At 39.4% G+C, this 18,859-nt stretch overlaps 1 protein-coding gene across 4 annotated transcripts in view; it reads left to right on the top strand.

The window, feature by feature from the left end:
- tpd52 (tumor protein D52) overlaps window positions 1–18,859 on the top strand; it is a 207,150-nt gene that overhangs the window by 65,742 nt on the left and 122,549 nt on the right. For 2 of the 4 annotated variants that reach the window (XM_059983514.1, XM_059983513.1), the window contains exons 5-6: window positions 9,070–9,118; window positions 9,815–10,830. In XM_059983514.1, coding sequence (XP_059839497.1) covers window positions 9,070–9,118; window positions 9,815–9,937 — 172 coding nt within the window. In that variant the 3' untranslated portion in view covers window positions 9,938–10,830. Of the gene's footprint in view, window positions 1–9,069; window positions 9,119–9,814; window positions 10,831–18,859 lie in introns of those variants that run through there. The other 2 variants (XR_009514592.1, XM_059983515.1) reach the window with 2 other exon arrangements.

The following is an 18,859-nucleotide window of genomic DNA, read 5'->3' as shown; positions in this document are numbered from 1 at the left end:
AAGATCCTCAATTTGAATCTGGTATATTTCCTCGCTGGTGTCATGTTAGCTAATTTTGTGAAATAACTTGTTATTATCAGAAATTTAGATAATACAGGGTGTCTTTGTATTTTGCAAGCTAAATCCTTTAGTTTTACTGACCTGCTCTTTTGTTGTGTGTGTCTGACTGTTGGAATGCAAGACAACCAGTAGAGCCACCTTCCTTTCTAAAGATGACCAAGCAGCGGGCATCTGTTTTTAAAAATGTATATTTTTTGAGAATAGAAGTAAGGATCTGTCATAATATAAGTAGGATTAGAACTGCTCTACCATTCAGTGAAATCATGACTGATGAAATTCTCACCTCAATTCCTGGACTTGCTTATCAATCTCCACCTTGAATATATTCAATGCCTCTGCCCCCACAGCTGTTTTTGAGGTAAAGAATTCCAAAGATCCATGACCCGCAAATTTCTCTTAACAGTCTTAAATGTGCAGCTTTTCATTCTGAGACTCTCTTTTAGTTCTAGATGCCACTGTTAGGAGAAATACCTTTGCAGAATTCACTTCCCTGAGCTTCTCTCTTAATGCTCTGTATATTTCAATTGGAATCACTAATTATTTTAAACTTCAATAATCTAGCCTGTTTCTGCTTATGCTTTGTTCATATATAATCAATAAAGTGAACCTATGCCACTAATACAATTGCCTCCAATGCAATTATGTCCTTGAATATGGAGACTGAAATTGTATGCCATACTCCCACTTATGATGTCATCATTGCTCTAAAGTTGCATCAGAATTTCCCTTTTTGTTTGCTGTAACTCCTTTTCAATGAAAGTCGGTGTTCCATTAGCCTTGCTCATTAATTGTGTACATGCATGCTATCTTTTGTTTTATGTACTAGGATTACCATTTACCCTTGAGCACACATTTTGTGTGCTCATGCCACTTGCTTTTGCATTCTTTCTTTCAAAACTCAATTGCCTGAGATTTTCTTTATAAAATATGAATTACAGTATTTTTCCATCTAACGTATTAGACTAACTGGCCATCTCCAATGCGATCCAAGCACATCTCCCCCCCAACCCCATCACTTTTAGCTTTCCACAGGGATTGCTCTCTACGTGATTCCCTTGTCCATTTGTCCCTCCCCACTGATCTCCCTCCTGGCACTTATCCTGGCAATCGGAGCAAGTGCCCCTACATCTACCCTACACCTCTTCTTTCACTACCGTTTAGGGCCCCAAACACTCCTTCCAGGTGAGGCGACGCTTCACCTGTCAGTCTGTTGGGGTCATATACTGTGTCTGGTGCTCCCGGTGTGGTCTCCTGTATATGAAAATTGGGAGATTACTTCGCCGAGCACCTACGCTCCTTCCACCAGAAGAAGTGGAATCTTCCATTGGCCACCCATTTTTCATTCCATTTCCCACTCCTATTCTGATAAGTCAATCCATGGCCGCCTCTACTGTTGCGATGAGGCCAGGTTGGAGGAAAAACATCTTGTATTCTGTCTGGGTAGCTTCCAACCTCTGATGGCATGAATACCAATTTCTTGAACATCTGGTAATGGCCCCTTTACCCCCCCACCATTTCCCAACCCCTTCCCCACCCCCCACCTTATCTCCTTGCCTGCCCATCGCAAGGTAGTCTTCCCCCTTCTTTCTTTCATGGCCTTCTGCTCTCTCCTATCAGACATCCTTTCTACAGCCCTGTATCTCTTTCACCAATCAACTTCCCAGTTCATTACTTCCTCCTTCCCCTTCCTGGTTTCACCTATCACCTCTTTCTCTTTCCCCCCTCCCCCCCCCCCCCACTTTTATATCTGCTTCTCAAATTTTTTCTCAAGTCCTGCTGAAGTGTCTTGGCCCAAAATGTCAGTGTTTTATGATCCTTTGAGACCTGTCCAGAATCTTAGATCTGTGGTAGGCTTGATCCCAAACTGCCTCTGCTAAGATCTTAAATATATGAAAGGATAAACTTATTAGGTAAGCTTGGGAGCTCCTATCACCCAAGAACATCTTTTAAGAAAACTGAAGATGTATCTTCAACCTTTCCTCCGCCTGATTATGATTTAAAACGTGGGTTTCTGGACACAGCACATCCCTCTTTCCTCTTCATGACTGTAATGAATGCTTACTCTGGCATGTAATTTTTAACCATATAGCCATATAACAATTACAGCATGGAAACAGGCCATCTCGGCCCTTCTAGTCCATGCCGAAAGCTTACTCTCACCTAGTCCCACGGACCTGCACTCAGCCCATACACCTATCCAATTTTACTTTAAATGACAATATCGAACCTGCCTCTACCACTTCTACTGGAAGCTCGTTCCACACAGCTACCACTCTCTGAGTAAAGAAATTCCCCCTCGTGTTACCCCTAAACTTTTTTAGGTCAAGGATTTGTCACAGTTATTATTTCACTTCAACATACCAGTTTGGATTATCACTAAACTGATTGATTTTAAAACCCTTAAACTGATCCCAATATACAGTCGGCCCTCCTTATCCGCGAGGGATTGGTATTGGGACCCTCCCCCCACCCCCCGCGGATACCAAAGTTCATGGATGCTCAAGTCCCTTATTCAACCTGTCTCAATACGGTGGACCTTAGGACCCAGCGGAACCCAAGACCTTATTTAACCTGTCTTAGTGCAGTGGACATTAGGACCCAGCAGAAGAGATCTGAATCCGCAGTGTTCACGAAAATAATCATGATATTGATTGGAAAATTAAGTGGAAATAACAAAGCAATCAGAAAGAGGTGAAACGCCATTGGTCATTGGAAAAGCGTTAGGCTACGTGGGTCAACGATCGGAACAATTTTAAAGGATAAAGTGAGAAAGGTTGTGCCCTGATTAAAAGCTACAATTATTACTAAGCAATGCAGTGGTTTAATTATTGGGTTTTGGGTTTTTGATCCTCCACATCAACCCAGCACAGTGGAGAGTGCACTCGATAACGATCTGTCACTAGATCGAACTCGGGAACTACCCAAACCTGGCGCTGAAACATATGTTCTTAAGTTTTTTATATGCATAGAAAGGTAAATCATATACTATATACAAATGCAAACGTTTGACTAACTGACGCTAAATAATACCGGATGTACCTGTTTCGACTTACTTAGTAAGAGAACTTACGATTTTTTTTTCGATCCCGATCCACGATAACCCACTCACATCCTCCCGTATACTTTAAACCATCTCTAGATTACTTATAATACCTAATATAATGTAAATGCTATGTAAAATAATTGTTATACTGCATAGTTTGGGGAATAATGACAAGAAAAAAAGTCTTTACATGCTCGAACAACAAGTGCTGTAAGAGCACTTCTGGGTTTTCGCGATTCACGGTTGGTGGATTTCGCGGATAAGGAGGGCCAATTGTATTGCTACAAATAAGTTCCAGCATGATAATCCTGTTGTTATGTCCATTGTCTTCATTAAAAGCCATTTATTTGGAGTTTCCAAAAGTTTTCTTTATTTCTTTTAGTAAAAATAAAATTCTTAGATTTGGTATAATTCTATTGTCACTATTGCTTAAACTGATTAATATACCACCTATTTAGATGTTAAATGCTCAAGGTCCCTAATAGTTTTGTGTAGTCTAGTTGATGTGGCTAATATTAAGTGGTTAATATTTGATTTAGATGGTAGACCAAAGGGGAAAATTATTCTTAAGTTTCCATTTCATTTGTAATGAGCAACTACCAGAAAAACAAAATGGACAAGTTGCGGCTACAGAATCAGGCCCAGCTCTGATAGTCTAAAGTGATTTTTTTAAAAATATGGCAATGATTAGCAAGGTTTGCATGTCAAGATATTTCATCTGCATGAGACACTGGCATGCTGCTGCTTTTAAGTGCCATTTACTATTTATGATCAAAACCACCAGGAATGAAAGTTTTGAGTAGAAGAGTTGCAACTGAATTTTGGACATACTATAGATGACTTGTTAATGTTTGACATGTTGTATAGATTATAAATAATACTAAACTTGCATCATGGTGCTGGATCAGGGCCCTGTCTTACTTGAGGGTGGTTTATCAAACAATTGGTACTGTATAGTCCTGGCATCATTTCTGAACCAAAACAATATTTGTGCTTAATATCAAGAATTTTTGTTTGTAGAATGTAGGAATTTCCTAGACTTTATTGCTGTTGATGACCCATTTCCTTTATCTGTGTACGCAGTCTAATTAATTTCTCAGTGGTCTTGGGAAGTGATTTCTACTATTCGACACAGTGACAACTGTAAGCAACAATTATACTCATGCCAGGATATGGGTTTTTATTCTTGGTTGAAGGTCACAGATTTGGGAAGTGAAAATAGTCTGGCAAGTTGCTGCAGTGCATTTTTCTTAACCCCGCTAGCTACAATGTGCTATTAATTGTTTATTAGTAGAGTGCTTTCTTCAGGATTGTGTTGAATTTGGGTGGTAGATCTATGCTCAAACAGCCAAATAAAAACCAGTCTTTATCACTATTTTGACTTGGAGGAAACTTTTGGAGTTGAGCAAGCCGGCTGTGGGGAGAATAACTAAACTTATTTTAATGGCAAATCCAGTTGAATTTAAGGTCAATAATGACTTTCCCTTTTTATTGAAAGGTAGGGTGTGATGCTGATCATGCCATGTGGTTCCTTGGAGTTGCTTAACAACACCTTATTGACTTCCAACATTAGTGTGATGCAGATGTCACCTGGAAATTCAGCTCAAACTACTGTCTAGTTTGCTGCAGTGGGCACATTCTATGAAGAGAATGGAATTGAATAATACGTAATCATTGGTGACCATGCCCACATTTGACAAAGGGAGGTGTGATGAAACAGTGAAAGATTGTTGGGCTTTAAGTCATACCATGATGAAACAAGCCCTTCAGCCTAACTGATTCATGTTGATCAAGATATCCCATCCAAGCTAGTCTCATTTGCCAATGTTTGGCTCATAACCTTTTCTGGTAGGTGAGGACAAGAAGAACTTTGTCTCTGTTAAAGCAGCGGAAAGATGTGGTGAGGGTGGATTCAGCCAGTGGAAATTTTCATTAGATGCTCATTAAATTCAGAATACCTTAGTGTCTCAAAGTCTAATGCTGCCTATGGCAGGGTCAGTTTCCGTAAGGAGTTTGGTTCCTTAGACTATGTTGGAACCAAAAATATAATGTTCTGGAGGTGAGTGCTCTTGGGTCATCAGATTGAAACATTATTTGCACTATTGAAGATTGCATGTTTTACTTAACTGGGAGTAACACAATGTTATAGTAATTGACTGAATTGGGTTTGCTCATTTTTGTGGACAACAAACCGTATCACTTTCATTTGTGGAATGACATTTAGTATTGTAGCTGGAAGATGGGACCAAGTTTCGCAGTTTAAATCTACAACAAAATGTTATCAGGGACCAGTGTCTTTGTTGGATCATGCTACTTCTTGGAATGAATTGGGTGGGTTTCTGTTAAAAACTGGAAACCTTGTACCACCCAAAATGAACCATTCACATGGTCCTTCCACCTCTAAGGGGCAAGATTTAGTAGTCTGTTTAATTGCCCACTAATATGACTTGACTGAAGAACTTTGAGATTGTCCATTAGTTAAGGGATTATTTTAATATGACTGGAACGCTGCCTCTTTCACATGCATGTAATCCTGCATTCTAACTCATTTTAAGAATGCTGTTGTGCTTGGCTTACTGTTCAATGCTTCCCATTGATCCAGGCTAGAGTTCTGGCTTAAGGTTAAAAATCAAAAACATTGCTGGCCATGAAGTTACAATTAATGGCTGCTTGTGGTTCTTTGGCTACTGGCATGCAATAACTCAGTGTCTGGCTTTGAACTGGGTGGATTTATTCTGAATCTGTCCCATTTAGCTAACAATACTACATAACAAATGAAGTTATGTGAATGTGGATCATTCTTCTTGAACAATATGATTAATACTCTTACAGATTAATATGCCTGCAACAATTACATTAGCAAAGACTACTTCAAGCAGATGTTTTTCCTTGGTTCTTTTTCTTTTGCCACCTGTTAGTCAAGCAGCATATCATTCAGAACTGGTTCAGTACTGAGGGTTAGTGAGTGATTCTGTGGTAGTTGAAGCAACCAGAACTTATTAGTCTGTGACTCATGTTTCCCACTTTTGGGAAACCACAAGTATTCATGAGGATCCTGGAGACTGAGGAGTAGGTTGTGGACCTCCAGAGGGGGAAGTTGAGGGATCAGAAGTGGACAGGGTGAGCATTCTCAAGTTCTTGGGTGTCAACATTTCTGAGGATCTATCCTGGACCCAATATATTGCTGCAGTTACAAAGGAGCATGACAACACTGTATTTCAGTAGGTGTTTGAGCAGAATTGGTAAGTCAGTAAAGATGCTTGTAACTTTCTATGGATGCACCATGGGACACATTCTAACTGTTTACAACATCGTTTGGTATGGAGGAGTCTCTGCACAGCATAGGAAAATGTTGCAGAAAGTTGTCATCTCTGCCAGTTTCATCATGAGCACTAGCCTCCTCTGCATTGAGGATGCATCCATAAGGCAATACCTCAAAAAGGCATCATTAAAGATCCCCATCACCCAGGACATGCCCTCTTCTCTTTTCTACTATCGAGGAGGAGATGCAGGAGCCTGAAGATGCACACTTAACGTTTCAGGAACAGCTTTCCTTACGCCATCAGATTTCTGAATGGACAATTAACCCATGAACACTACCTCAGTATTTTTTTCTTTTTGCACTAATTTAAATTTCTGTTTATATACACTTATTGTAATTTATAGTTGTATTATGCACTGCTGCCACAAAACAACAAATTTCATGACACATGTACCAGAGATGTTAAATCTAATTCTAAGATCAGAGTTTGGTGTAGCTGTGAATGCCTATATCTGATATATCTTTACTCAGAGAGTGATAGCTGTGTGGAATGAGCTTCCTGTAGAAGTAGTAGAGGCCAGTTCAGTTGTGTCATTTAAGGTAAAATTGGATAGGTATATAGACAGGAAAGGAGTGGAGGGTTATGGGCTGAGTGCGGGTAGGTGGGACTAGGTGAGATTAAGAGTTCGGCACGGACTAGGAGGGCCGAGATGGCCTGTTTCCGTGCTGTTATGGTTATATGATATGAAAATCAATATCAGATGTATTTTTTTTCTTTGCAATGTTCTTTCAGGTTTGTCACTTTGATGACATGTACTTGCCCTTTTTGCAAGTTATGGACCCTAACATCTGTGCCTTCAGTTTCTATGACAGCCGAATCTTGATGTAATTTAATGAATAGTTAATTGTTTTTGATTTCTGAATTAAAGTATGCCACCACTTTAAATTTGGAAAGTTGTAACAAAGTTTCTGGGCTTGCTAAGTTTATAGGCTATTTTTCTCCTTGGTTACCTTTACTGCTGATCTGTTTTTAGGGGCGAGAGGTAAAAAGGCAGGTTTCTTCTATTTCATTCTGATGACTAATGTAGTTTTCAAATTCATGTAAAAATTTATATAAATATATATCTACATCCTTATGATTAATGTCTGTTAAGAGCCGATGATGGTTTGCAGATAAATCCCATAAATTACTTCTGAAAAATATTACATTACACTAGGCTCTTGCTAATGTTAAGGTTAGAGGTTTGAAATCTTTAAAAGTACTGAAGCTTACAGTGGTGGTGATCTGTTTTATGTTCAATTTTCTTATTAATGCCCTCCGTCTCACAATGGCATCCTACAGATTACATGCTATTTCACATTCTTTTAGGTAAGAAAGAATAATCTTTGAATATTGAAATACAAAGTAAATGTGTTTGCATTTTGAAACAATATAGTGATAGATATGCATGACTGGATATTTTTTAACATGGGGTATTTGCTGAACATCAAATGAACAATTATCAAATGTAAAACTAAGGTGTATCAAGAACGTAATTCCTTCCTGTCAACCCATGTTAGTGCTACATGGAATAGTAAATAGTTTAAACTAACTTTCTGCTGTTTTCTTAATGCTGACCGGTTAGCATTCACTCCCTACGACACTCAATTAGCATGCCTGCTATGAGGTACTGTATTTTCAGTTCTCGTAAAATAAAATTTTTTAGTCACTGAATGTGAATTTGTCTTGCATGTTTTAGATAGCAGACATTGTTGAGTGTTCTTAGTTGTGTTTGTAAAGTTTAACATTCATTGCTTGATATGAAATCTTCAGTCTTTGTTGTGGAAGAAAAGAATATAGATGACATGGTTTTAAAGGGAATGAGTTTTTATACGAATAGTTATTTAAATGATACCTTTGCACACAACTCCAGCTGTCTTGTACAACTGAAGAAGAGAACTAAGCCCAACCTTTGGGTATCTTTAGCAGTTTATGTTGCTGCATTGTTAAACATAAGCAATATAACCCATTTTCCAGGATGGAATAGTATATGATGTGGCAAATCCAATGGAAGAACTTTGTGTGCTTTCCATTAATACTGGTTCAAAATAGATTTTCAATGTAAGTGATGCACCTGCTAGGACATTTTGTGCATGCAACTGCATTGATCATGTATTTGTATTATGGTTTTCTATACCTATAATGCAAAAAGCTCACTTATTTAATTTAATTTAATTACTCTTCTGAGAAGTTTTGAAATGCTTGTGGGAAAAATGTGAATACCTGAATATCATTCTGTTAAAGTTTAAAAATGCTTTAGCTGTACCATGGTGAGAAATTGGTAAATCAGTTTATTATGGTCACATGTACTAAAGTACTGTGGGAAAACTGCATGCTATCCATACATGCATTTAATTATATCACCACAATAACGGAATACAGAGCAGCGCCCAATAATGAGGATAACTGAGGCCAAGAGTTCATCTTATTGTATGGGGGAACGTCTTAACAACTGTCCTGTAATAAGACTATCAAAGTCTTATTAAGAGCGGTATAGAAGTTATCCTTAAACCTGCTGGTACATGCTTGCAGACTTTTCTATCTTCTGCCTGATGAGGGGAGAAGAGGGAATGAGTGGGGGAGGGGGAGCTTAATCAAGACAGTAAATAGTAGTTGTTTCTCCAATTCAGTTTGTTTAAATGCGTTCTTTCTTTTCCCTTGCAGAAATTCACCGACTTTCAAATCATTTGAAGATAGAGTCGAAAACTTAAAGGTAAGTGGAAAGTTGCAATAAAGTACCTTAACTTTAAAAGAAATAGATTGTTGAAGGAAGCTACTATTAAACTAATAATGTAAGAGAGTATAATTTGGAAGTGCCTGTCTTGCATTTCCCCTTCTAAACTAGAGAATGAATACATGAACATTTGAGGAGTTTGAACATCGCTTTCTAAAGCTTGTATGTTCCTATTATTGATAAAAGGGAGATGTTTCATTGACATGGAACAGCTTCATAATTTTAGTGGTATAGTAGCAATTTTGCCTGAATGTGTAAAGTAATGCAGTACCTGTTTTGATTTTTTTTTTACTAATCTAAAGGGGCATGATCCATGTTTTCTAAAAAGCATTTGGTAGTCCTGCTTTACAACCAAGTCAATCGTTTCACAATCAAAGTGGTTCTGCAGCATTATTACTTGATTGGAAATGTAAAGATTCATTAACTAGAAATTTGTAACTTGGTGTTTATAGTAGAAAGAAACTATGATGATTCCTTGTAGGGGAAAATTATTTATGGAATTCATTTTTCAGAAAGTCATATTTCTGCTGCATTACATGCATACTTAGCTTTTAAAATTAGCTGGAGGATCAGTCAATTGACTTTTCAGCTTGTTTCAAGGAATTTTAGCAGTATCATTTTGTATCGTACTTAAATATTTTGGATGAACATATTAATTTGGATTTTTTTGTTTAGTCTAAGGTTGCAGGCAACAAGGAAGGTGGTGGTGACTTTGGGAACATTCTAAACTCTGCAGCAAATGCAAGTGCCACAGAGCCCATCACAGAAGAGGCATCTGATGTTCAAGAACCTCGTTAATGCAGTATTAAGTCCAACTCTCCTTTTTTTTACTCGTTGCAAATAATGGCATTCTTCCATCCACTTGTGCCCTTGTCTCATAATATTGCGTTTTGTATTTAACAGTTCACAAGGTCTGTGTGGCCCAAGGTTACTGTACTTTAAAATTGCCCCAATTGCAAAAATTGTTGTTTTAGATGGGACACTTTTTGATAGAAATATTCTTAAGACTTGAATGGTGATTCATTCCAAAGCCATGTCTCACTTAATACCACAGCGAAACCATCTTGATATATGGAATATTAAATTGCAATTGTTTTTCTGGGTGGGGGACTATTTTGAAATGTCCAGTACGAATTGATAACCAGCAAACCCATATTATGGCTTAGCTTAAAAATGATGGTGTGCATTTTAGTATTAATTGTCTATTAAAGACATTTGGAAGATCTTTCTTGCTTCTGGAAGGTCTTATTTGTTCCATTTCAGCATTGTAAAATACATTTGTAGGAGAATACCAAAAATTAGAAGTTAATTGTGACACTCTTCAGACATGGAATTCTTCAAATCTTCTGGCTACTTTTAAAATCCTGTGCAGCTGGTTTCATGTTAAATACATGGCAAAGTATTTTCTTGTAGAAGGAAGGTGGTTAGCAAATGTATGTTTCTCAGTTTAGTGCACGTTGACAGTTGAGAATCAGAGTTTTGGGTCTGAATGTTAAAGACCAAATGAATGAATGGCATTGATTTAAAGATGTCATGTTACTGCATATTTGAAAATATTTGAGGTTAAGAGTTCAGTGTTATAAATTGTAAAATGGTAATTTTTTGTTCAAACTAGATGAAATACTGTACAGTCATAAATATCTTGGTGTGCTCTGTAACAAAGCAACACTTAATAAAGATTAGTAGAAGTGTTTAATGTGAAATTTTCTTTCTAGGATTGGTTAAGATTTTACACTAATTTATTTTGATACAATACAAAACATAAATTGTGCATTTTAGACATGGACTCCCATTTCATTCAAAATAGCCACATATTCCAATCTTAATGGTTGATAAAGGCTACATCAATTAGTGGGCTGTTGTGCAATGGAGCTAGAACTAAGAAGCAAGAGGTGGCCAATTGGCCCCTTGAATGTGCCTCATCTCATCTGAACCTCTTGTTTCAATGTCATGTCTGTTTTTCTGTAACCCTCTGAGAATGAACTTATGCTTTCAAATTAGTCATCCAGGTTCAAGTAGCTATGTAATGCTTCAATCTCCATAACTCTTTGCAGTAAAGATTCTAAATATTTCTGACCCTCAGGAAACTTATTCCTATCTGCATCAAATACGGAAATAGCTTGAAACTTGCCCCTTTTGTTTTGGATTTCTCCTATGAAGGTGTTATGAGTAATAAGCATTGTAATCCTTGAAGGCAGTTTAGTATTTTCCTTGTCTAAATGAGGTGCCCAGGTGTGTCTTGCTACCTCTATATCTTTGTAGCTGTTCTGAGGAAGCTTAGCAGCTATCCCCTTGTTTTTAAAATAAGTATACAGTGGAATGCAAAAGTTTGGGCACCCCTGGTCAAAATTTCTGTTACTGTGAATAGCTAAGTGAGTAAAGATGACTGATTCCCAAAGGCATAAAATGACACACTTCTTTAATATTTTAAGCAAGCTTACTTTTTTATTTCCATCTTTTACAGTTTCAAAATAACATAAAAGGAAAAGGGTCTGAAGCAAAAGTTTGGGCACCCTGCATGATCAGTACATAGTAACACACCCTTTGGCAAGTGTCACAGCTTGTAAACGCTTTCTGTAGCCAGCTAAGAGTCTTCCAATTCTTGTTTGGGGGATTTTCACCCATTCTTCCTTGCAAAAGGCTTCTAGTTCTGTGAGATTCTTGGGTCGTTTTGCATGCACTGCTCTTTTGAGGTCTATCTACAGATTTTTGATGTTTAGTTTGGGGGACTGTGAGGGCCATGGCAAAACCATGGCTTGTGCCTCTTGAGGTAGTCCATTGTGGATTTTGAGGTGTATTTAGGATCATTATCCTGTTGTAGAAGCCATCCTCATTTTATCTTCAGCTTTTTTACAGGTGTTGTGATGTTTGCTTCCAGAATTTGCTGGTATTTAATTAAATTCACTCTTCCCTCTACCAGTGAAATGTTCCCCGTGCCACTGGCTGCAACACAAGCCCAAAGCATGATCGATCCACCCCTGTGAACAGTTGGAGAGGTGTTCTTTTCATTAAATTCTGCACCCTTTTTTCCTCCAAACATACCTCTGCTCATTCTGGCCAAAAAGTTCTATTTTAACTTCATCAGTCCACAGGACTTGTTTCCAAAATGCAGTTGTTTAGATGTTCCTTTGCAAACTTGTGACAAAGAATTTTGTGGTGAGGATGCAGGAAAGGTTTTCTTCTGATGACTCTTCCATGAAGGTGATATTTGTGCAGGTGTCGCTGCACAGTAGGTCAGTGCACCACCACTCCAGAGTCTGCTAAATCTTCCTGAATGTCTTTTGCAGTCAAGCGGGGGTTTTGATTTGCTTTTCTAGCAATCCTACGAGCAGCTCTCTCGGAAAGTTTTCTTGGCCTTCCAGACCTCAACTTGACCTCCACTGTTCCTGTTAACTGCTATTTCTTAATTACATTACATTACAAACTGAAGAAACAGCTACCTGAAAATGCTTTGCTATCTTCTTATAGCCTTCTCCTGCTTTGTGGGCATCATTTATTTTAATTTTCAGAGTGCTAGGCAGCTACCTAGAGGAGCCCATGGCTGCTGATTGTTGGGACAAGGTTTGAGGAGTCATGTTACTGACAGCCTGTTCTTCTCAAGAAAGTTCTGTTTATGTGCACTATCCATTGATCAAAACAACTTTCAGAGGACCTTAGAAGAAGAAATGTAGAGGTACATGAAGCTGGAAAAGGCTACAAAAGCATTTCTGAATACCCAAATGTTCATCAGTCCACAGTAAGAGAAATTGTTTACAAATGGAGGAAATTCAATACTGTTGCTTCATTACTTAGGAGTGTGTGTCCTGCAAAAATCACAATGTTCTATGGGTAGCTGAGAAAAAAGTTAAACTTTTTGGCAGAAATGAACAGTGCTTTGGAGGGAAAAGACCACTGCACACCAGTACCAAAACCTTACCCTAACCATGAAGCATGGTGGAAGGGGCATCAAGGTTTGGGACCTCGGGGCTTGGACAGTTTGCAATTGTTGAGGGAACAATTGATTCAAATTTGTATCGAGACATTTTACAGAAGAATGTCAGGGTAGCAGTCTGTCACTGCTTTCTATTAATACTGGTTCAAAATAGATTTTCAATGTTCAGCTTAGTAGAAGTTGGATGATGCAACAACAAACACGAGTAAATCAACAACAATAATAGTTTAGAAATAAAATTTGTGATTTGGAATGGACAAGTCAGAGTGCAGACCTTAATCCAATTGAGATGTTGTGACATAACCTGAAGAGGGCTATTCATGCAAGGTATCCCAGAAATATTGATTAATTGAAACAGTTTTGCATGGAGGGAATAGTCTAAAATTCTTCTTTGCCGTTGTGCATTTGATCAGCAGCTACAGGAAATGTTTGGTGGCGGTGCTGAAGGAGGTTCTACCAGTTATTAAATACAAGGCATCACATACTAGTCTGGACTGTGAATGATTAAACTGTGTTCAGTAAATACATGAAGAGTACAATTGTTTGTGTATTATTAATTTAGGTAGATTGTGTTTGTTTATTATTGTGACTTAAATGATCAGACCACATTTTGAGTAATTAATGCAGAAAACCAGGTAATTGCCAAGGGTTCACAAATTTTTTTCTTGCAATTGTAACTAATGAATTTCAATCTCAATAAATGTGGTATATTGGATTTGGGGAGAACAAATATGATAAGTGAATACATTAATGGTAGGATACAAAAAAAAGAAGAGATCTTAGAGTGCATGCGGACAAATCCCAGAAGGTGGCAGGACGTCTAATTACGAGTACTTGCCCACACTGGGTGAGGCAAGGAGCAGGAACTCAAGAGGTTAAATTATGTATAAAACAATATTCAGGCCACAGTGAAAGTACAGTGTGCAATTCTAGTCAACATTATCAGTGGAAGGATGTGATAACCCCAGAGAAGGTATTGAGAACATTTATCCCTCCTTGTCCCTTGTGAACAACAGACAGTAGGTGCAGGAGTAGGCCATTTGGCCCTTCTAGCCAGCATCACCATTCACTGTGATCATGGCTGATCATACACAATTAGTACCCTGTTCCTGCCCTCTCCCCATATCCCTTGACCCTGCTATCTATAAGAGCTCTATCTACCTCTCTTGAATGCATCCAGAGACTTGGCCTCCACTGCCTTCTGGGGCAGAGCATTCCACATATCCACCACTCTCTAGGTGAAAAAGTTTTTCCGCATCTCAGTTCTAAATGGCCTACCCCTTATTCTTAAACTGTGGCCTCTAGTTCTGGACTCACCCATCAGTGGGAACATGCTTCCTGCCTCCAGCATGTCCAATCCCTTAATAATCTTGTATGTCTCAATCAGATTCCCTTTCATCCTTCTAAATTCCAGTGTATACAAGCCCAGTTGCTCCAATCTTTCAACATATGACAGTCCCGCCATTCCGGGAATTAACCTTCTGAACCTACGCTGCACTCCCTCAAAAGCAAGAATGTCCTTTCTCAAATTTGGAGACCAAAACTGCACACAATACTCCAGGTGGGGTCTCACCAGGGCCCTGTACAGCTGCAGAAGGACCTCTTTACTCTACTCAATTCCTCTTGTTATAAAGGCCAGCATGCCATTAGCTTTCTTCACTGCCTGCTGTACCTGCATGCTTGCTTTCATTGACTGACGTACAAGAACACCTAGATCTCGTCGTGCTTCCCCTTTTCCTAACTTGACTCCATTTAGATGGTAATCTGCCTTCCTGTTCTTGCTACCAAAGTGGATAACCTCACATTTATCCACATTAAACTGCATCTGCCATACATTTGCCAAGTCACCCTGCATTTTCATAACATCTTCCTGACATTTCACACTGCCACCCAGCTTTGTGTCATCAGCAAATTTGCTAATGTTACTTTTATTCCCTTCATCTAAATCATTAATGTATATCGTAAACAGTTGCAGTCCCAGCACCAAACCTTGCGGTACCCCACTGGTCACAGCCTGCCATTCTGAAAGGGACCCGTTAATCGCTACTCTTTGTTTCCTGTCAGCCAGCCAATTTTCAATCGATGTCAGTACTCTGCCTCCAATACCATGTGCCCTAATTTTGCCCACTAATCTCCTATGTGGGACTTTATCAAAAGCTTTCTGGAAGTCCAGGTACACTACATCCACCGGCTCTCCCTTGTCCATTTTCATTGTTACATCCTCAAAAAACTCCAGAAGATTAGTCAAGCATGATTTTCCCTTCATAAATCCATGCTGACTTGGACTGATCCTTCTACTGCTATCCAAATGTGTCGTAATTTCCTCTTATAATTGACTCCAGCATCTTTCCCACCACTGACGTCAGGCTAACCGGTCTATAATTATGTTTTCTCTCTCACTCCTTTCTTGAAAAGTGGGACAACATTAGCCACCCTCCCTCCAGTCAGCAGGAACTGTTCCTGAATCTACTGAACATTGGAAAATGATTACCAATGCGTCCACGATTTCTAGAGCCACCTCTTTAAGTACCCTGGGATGCAGACCATCAGGTCCCGGGGACTTATCAGCCTTCAGACTCAACAGTCTATCCAACACCATTTCTTGCCTAATATATATTTCCTTCAGTTCATCCTTTACCCTAGTTCCTTTGACCAATATTACATTTGGGAGATTGTGTCTTCCCTAGTGAAGACAGATCTAAAGCACTTGTTCAACTCATCTGCCATTTCCTTGTTCCCCATAATAAATTCACCTGTTTCTGTCTTCAATGGTCCAATTTTGGTCTTAACTATTTTTTTGCTATTCACATACCTAAAGAAGCTTTTACTATCCTCCTTTATATTCTTGGCTAGTTTACCTTCGTACTTCATTTTTTCTTGGCGTATTGCCTTTTTTGTTAACTTCTGTTGCTCTTTAAAAGCTTCCCAAATCTCTGGTTTCCCACTCATCTTTGCTATGTTATACTTCTCTTTTATTTTTATATTGCCCTTTACTTCCCTCGTCAGCCACGGCCGCCCTTTACTCCCCTTAGGATCTTTCTTCCTCTTTCGAATGAACTGATCCTGCACCTTCTGCATTATTTCCAGAAATACCTGCCATTGTTGTTCCACTGTCTTCCCTGCTAGGGTATTGTTCCATTGAACTTTGGCCAGCTCCTTCCTCATAGCTCCATAGTTCCCTTTGTTCAACTGTAATACTGACACATCTGATTTTCCCTTCTCCTTCTCAAATTGTAGGTTAAAACATATATTATGGTCACTATCTCCTAATGGTTCCTTTACCTCCAGGTCCCTGATCAAATCCGGTTCATTGCACAACACAATCTAGAATTGCCTTCTGCCTGGTAGGCTCCAGTACAATCTGTTCTAAGAATCCATCTCGGAGGCACTCCACAAACTCCCTTTCTTGGGGTCCAGTACCATTCTGGTTCTCCCAGTCTACCTGCATGTTGAAATCCCCCATGACAACTGTATCATTACCTTTGCGACATGCCAATTTTAACTCTTCATTCAACTTACACCCTACATCCAGACTGCTGTTTGGGGGCCTGTAGATAACTCCCATTAGGGTCTTTCTACCCCTAGAATTTCTCAGTTCTATCCATACTCTACATCCCCTGATTCAGTCCCCCCCCTCGCAAGGGACTGAATATCAATCCTCACCAACAGAGCCACCCCACCCCCTCTGCCAGTCAGTCTGTCCTTTTGATAAGATGTATATCCTTGAATATTCATTTCCCAGGCCCTGTCCACTTGAAGCCATGTCTCTGTTATTCCCATAACATCGTACTTGCCAATCTCCTGAACACAGGAGGTGCAATACTTGTTCTTGTACCACCTTACTTAGCACCATCCAGGGATCGCCAGCCTTTTCAGGTGAGGCAAGTATTCATGTGCAGCTTATCCAATCTTACCTGTATTTTATGCTCTGATACAGTCTCCTCCACTTTATTGAGATCAAGTGTTGAGTAGGAGACCCAATTTGCAGATCATCTGCACTCTGACTGAAATGCCATCTCAATTCCCCTTCCCATACCAACATGTACATCATTTACCACTGCCAGGGTAAGGCTCAGTATAACTAGAGGAACACCACTTCCAATTCTGCCTGGATAGTCAGAAACTTGATCCCAATAAATGAGGTATTTTGGATATTCAACGAACACTGAATTTTCCACTTAACACAAGTAGCCCCTCAATGTTTTTACCCATATAATCCTCATTCCTTCACCCCTTCCCATCCAACTTCCCTTCTGATCCCCTCCCTCTTGCTTTATTTTTCCATTCACTGGCTAATTTCACCCCCCCCCCCCACAAAAATCTGGTTCTAGTTGCATCTGTTACCTAATGGTTCCATAAGATATGGAGCAGAATTAGGCCATTTGGCTCATCAAGTTTGCTCTGCCAGTTCAACATGAATGATTCATTTCCCTCTCAGCCCCAATCTCCTGCCTTCTCCCTGTAACCTTTCGTGCCTTGACTAATCAAGAACCTATCAACTCCTGTCTTAAATATACCTGATGACTTAGCCTCCAGAACCACCTATGGCAACAAATTCCACAGATTCATCACTCGGACTGAAGAGATTCTCCTCATTTCCATTCTAAATGGACACCGCCCCCCCCCCCTCCCATTCTGAGGCTGTGTCCTCTGGTCCTACACTCCTCCACCATCGGAAACATTCTCTCCACATCTGTTCTATTGAGGCCTTTCAACATTCAATAGGTTTTAATGAGATCACCCTTCATTCTTCTGAATCCAGTAAGTTTAGGCCCAGAGCCATCATTTGGTCCTTGTAAGTTAACCCTTTCATTCTTGCAGTTGTTCTTGTGAACCTCTGAACATGCTCCAACATCAGCGTATCATAAGGTGCCCAAAACTGCTCACATTACATCCCTGCTTTTATATTCTACTCCTCTTGAAACAAAGGCTAACATTACACCTGCCTTCCTCACCACCAACTCAACCTGCAAATTAACCTTTAGGGAATCCTACTCAAGGATTCCCAAGTCCCTTTACACCTCAGATTTTTGAATTTTCTCTCCACTTCGAAAATAATCTACTCTTATTTCTTCTACCAAAGTGCATGACCATACACTTCCTGACACTATATTCCATTTGCCCATTCTAATCTCAGTCCTTCTGCAGGCTCCTTGCTTCCTCACCACTACCTGCCCCGTCACCTATCTTCATATTGTCCACAAATTTGGCTACCAAGCCATCAATTCCATCATCCAAATCATTGACATACAATGTAAAAAGCAGTTCCAACACAAAACTGCTGTGGAACACTGCTAGTCACTGGCAGCCATCGTTTATTCCTACTCCTTGCCATTAATACAATGTCCTAACCACGCTAGTATCTTTCCTGTAATATCATGGGTTCTTATCTTGCTAAGTAGCCTTGTGTGGCATCTTGTCAAAGTTGTTCCTTTCCATGCCTTATGGTGTATCGGGTGGCAGCATTACAGTTTCTGTAGCAATTTGTTATTTTACAAGGCTGAGTTTCTAGCTCAACGCTCAACCAAGCACGGATGGAAAGCTTGCAAGGAGCCGCCTAGATTCAAACCCAGGATCACTCCCCTCGAAGTCTGGTATGGATGCCACTATACTACTGACCAGCTAACCTTGCCAAAGGCCTTCTGAAAACTGAGTACACAACATCCATTGATTCTCCTGTCTATCCTGCTTGTTATTTCTTTAAAGAATTCCAACATATTTGCCAGGCAAGATTGTCACTTCATGAAATCATGCTGACTTTGGCTTATTTTATCATGCCCCTCCAAGTA

This window comes from Hypanus sabinus, chromosome 1 (genome assembly GCF_030144855.1).
Source record: "Hypanus sabinus isolate sHypSab1 chromosome 1, sHypSab1.hap1, whole genome shotgun sequence".
Classification (NCBI taxonomy): Eukaryota; Metazoa; Chordata; class Chondrichthyes; order Myliobatiformes; family Dasyatidae; genus Hypanus; species Hypanus sabinus.
Note: the sequence above shows the minus strand (reverse complement) of the source record. Positions and strands in the feature narration are given on the sequence as shown.